A 3,502-nucleotide genomic window follows, 5' to 3' on the forward strand; every position below is an offset into this window, starting at 1 on the left:
GGTAGAGGAGCTGGTGCGTCTCACAACAGCTTGCTGTTAACTTGCAAGAATTAATATGTAATCGTAAAAAAAGAACACGTGCAAGTGTGTGGTGCACCAAATACGGGAAACCTGTGGTCTCCACCGCTCCCATGTTTTACTTTTCATTCATTCACACATATAGTGAGTAAGCATGGTGCATACTCCTCCTGCTGTGCATTTAGGATTTCATAAGATCTCCATTTAGAAAACATATGACCAGTAACTTTGATTTCTGAGTGGAAGATGGGTGGGTGACTAGTTACACATTAGGAAGCCTTTTGCCAGGGAGGTTGCAAAAGCAAACGTACAAGGAACGGGGGAGATAAAACTGAGTATTGATTAACCGTTCTGAAGGGAGAAAGGCTGTGGTTTCACAGTAGTCTCTACTGCTGTACCAAGAGGTCCTACCTTGACTCACTTCCAAAAAAAAAAGGCTTTTTTAAAAATTCTGATACATTTCCTGATCTGGCTTTCTGCTTGGCTGTCTGTGGATGGGGCAGTAGGGAGGAGGATCAGAAGAGATGGAAGAGAATGGGGCTGCCTATGGCAGCAGTTCTGGTTTGTGGTGCCTTGAAGCAGTTGTGAGAATGCAGCGTGGTGTAGTAGCATGTGGGAGCGATTGACAAAAAGCTGTTTCTGTAATGTTTTGACTTCAGCAAAGTACAAGTGTCAAAATGGACAGAACATGAAAGTGAACATCACGTTTCATTGTTCATGATCACAAACACTCATGTCTGCTGACACTGGCTTCAGAAATTATTAAGGAGCTTTACTAAGTAGACATTTTTAAAAGATTTTTTTTTGTGTTGTGTATGGTATAACACTTGAAAAGTCAGGTTTTGACACTGTCATTTTGGGGACGCAGTTTCTCATTGACAAGTAGGGTCTACATATAAGGTGTATTGGACAAATAACAAAGGTTTAAAGTTGTGAGTGGAAGAAAACTTGCTTTACTTCTTTGTATTACTACTGTTTATGTATATGACCCTTCAGTAGCATTTGCTTTGCAAGGAGATAAGAGTGAACAGGTTAAGTTTTAAGTCTTAGGTCTTTAGGTCTTCAAGCAGGGAACAAGTTATATTGTGATTAGAGCTGTAAACCAAAGAGTTGGGAAAAAGTGCAATTGTCTTTTTGTAACTATCAGTATTTTTTTTTTTTTTTTCCCAGGAAAGAAACCCAGTCTCCATCTTTGGGGAAAGATAGAGCAGATATAGTGATCATCGGAGGTGGTTGCGTTGGTGTGAGTCTAGCCTATCACTTGGCTAAGGCTGGCTTGAAGGATGTTGTTCTGCTAGAAAAATCTGAGCTCACTGCAGGATCTACTTGGCATGCAGTAAGAAATGTTTTGTTAATCTCTCAGATTAACAGCAGTTTGTGTATCTAACGGTGGTAGAAATTTCATTACCTTTATGTTCCCCTGCTTTCCAGAGATTAACCATATTGGCTATTTTATAGATAAAGACTTTAGCACCGAGTTCTTTATAGATTTGCTGTATGTTTTGACAGTTGGCTCAGCTGTCCATAGTACACTTTTCTCATTTGTAAAAATTGGTACAAATACTGTATTTTGAAATTACTGGAAGGTAACAGTAGTACTACATATCTTTGGCAGCTAAGTGGATTTAGACTTTAAACTTCAGTTAAACTTAGACTTTTTAAATTCAAGGTTTTATTTAAAAAGTAATCTGATTTATACTGCAGAATTTATCATTTGAAGTGGTTGCACTGTCATGCATAAACCAGACGTGAAATTTGGCATTACCATATCTGTAATTATTTTTTATATATGTGCCATCATGAAAAAGAAGTAATCATGCAGCAGCATCAGTGTCCAGTTCTCAGAGAATATCACTATCCCAGAAACTGATTCTTATTAGAGGCAAGAGCTTTCTTTCCTGACACCACTGACATTACACAAAATCTTGGAGGAGCAAAGCTAAGAACTGTACACTGGTAATGTTTGTCTGTACTCTAAGGAAAAGAATTAAAGAGACATACATGTAATAATGACAGGGTGGGGACATCTATAATAACGCTAATCACGTGGACATACTGGTGCACATGTATGTATGTAATTACATATTTTCTGTGTCAATGTCTGGAGTAGGTAGTGTAACGAAATGAAATAAAGTTTGCCACAACAATAGATACTTTTTCCATTCATTTCCAGCCGTGCTCAGCTGAAATTGCGAGGATGTTATCCCTGTATGTAGCAATACAAAAGAGTAAAAATCCAACAGTTTGCTGTCTCTAGAACTACTCTATTAATACAATAGAGCATTCATGCAATACTTAAAATTAGAGTATCTGTGAGTGCCTTTCAGGAGCAAATTGAGGAGGATGGCTCTGATGGATTGTATTTGATTTGTATTCTCACACTTTTCCAGGGGAGGAAGTCTGAAGTTTGAAATAATTCACCTTACTGCAGATGTTTTGTGTGTATGGGGCCTTAGGAGAGAACAATAGTAAAAAATTAAATTTAAAAAAAAAAAAATCACTGCCTGAAATGTGTAAGTAGGTTTATAGTTCATTTTACTTGCTTTTCAACAAACAAAGCAAAAGAAAACACGCTGCATGCAGTTAGGATAAACAAAATCCAGTAATTATGCCTCTTTTAGAAAGAATGTTACCACAGGTGATGCAGTTCTGTGAACAGAGCAACACCACGTGGGGTGTCAGATCATGCATCTTGTGTATTGAATCACAGCTATGAAATGCTGTGACTGAAGTATGTGAGTGAGGCATAGACTGAATTCGATTTACCCAGTGCATCTGCAGACCAGTAAGTGTGTAAAAACGTAATAAAAATCCCCTCCTTGAATAAGAAAACAAAATGATGAATGGGGTTTTGTTACTAAATACTTCCTTTGTTCTTGTTGCTATACTTGCTTACTCTAGGTTATTGCTAATAGCGCCCTAAAAGCAACCTCTCCTTCGGTATTTTTGGTCCCACTTCTTAGTGGATGCAGTGATGGAGCGCTGAGTGAGGAACTCCGTTTCAAAAGTAGGGAGAGACCTGGGGCGCAGCAGAGAAAATCCCTGCACTGGGCTATTGAGAGGGCTGCTTTGTGGCGCCTGCTGCAGCAGAATTGGATGCGATTAACACAGCAAGACACCTAGTTATGGGACAGTTAAAAATAGGTAACTGTTAAGTGAACTACAGGTATACTGTCTCTTTCTGTTGACTCAGAGTGCTGTGCCTGAAGATGAAAAAGTTGATGTTTCAGATGATGAGAAAGATCAAAACTGTGACTGTGAGTTCTTTGTTAATCCTATGGCCTGTGCATTTATCAGTGGTTTCCTCACAGTGATACAGATGGAAATTACACGTACAGTTAGCATGTGAAATGACACATAGCTTATTGCCTGCAGCCCCATGTATTGAAAATCTCCATCAGATATTGCTGTACTATACCACATTTTCCCTTTTTCGTAGTCTACTAGGTCCTGCCAGAGCTCAGGATCATGTTTCATATAGATC

General features: G+C 38.7%; 1 protein-coding gene across 1 annotated transcript in view; it reads left to right on the plus strand.

Annotated features, from left to right (window-relative positions):
• Window positions 1-1,188: 1,188 nt before the first annotated feature.
• LOC104509651 (dimethylglycine dehydrogenase, mitochondrial-like) overlaps window positions 1,189-3,502 on the plus strand; it is a gene marked incomplete at both ends in the record, with an annotated part of 8,578 nt that continues 6,264 nt past the window's right edge. Inside the window, one exon of the mRNA XM_010151668.1 lies at window positions 1,189-1,354. Coding sequence (XP_010149970.1) covers window positions 1,189-1,354 — 166 coding nt within the window. The remainder of the gene's footprint in view (window positions 1,355-3,502) is intronic.

This window comes from Eurypyga helias, unplaced genomic scaffold (assembly GCF_000690775.1).
Source record: "Eurypyga helias isolate BGI_N326 unplaced genomic scaffold, ASM69077v1 scaffold49275, whole genome shotgun sequence".
NCBI classification, from domain to species: domain Eukaryota; kingdom Metazoa; phylum Chordata; class Aves; order Eurypygiformes; family Eurypygidae; genus Eurypyga; species Eurypyga helias.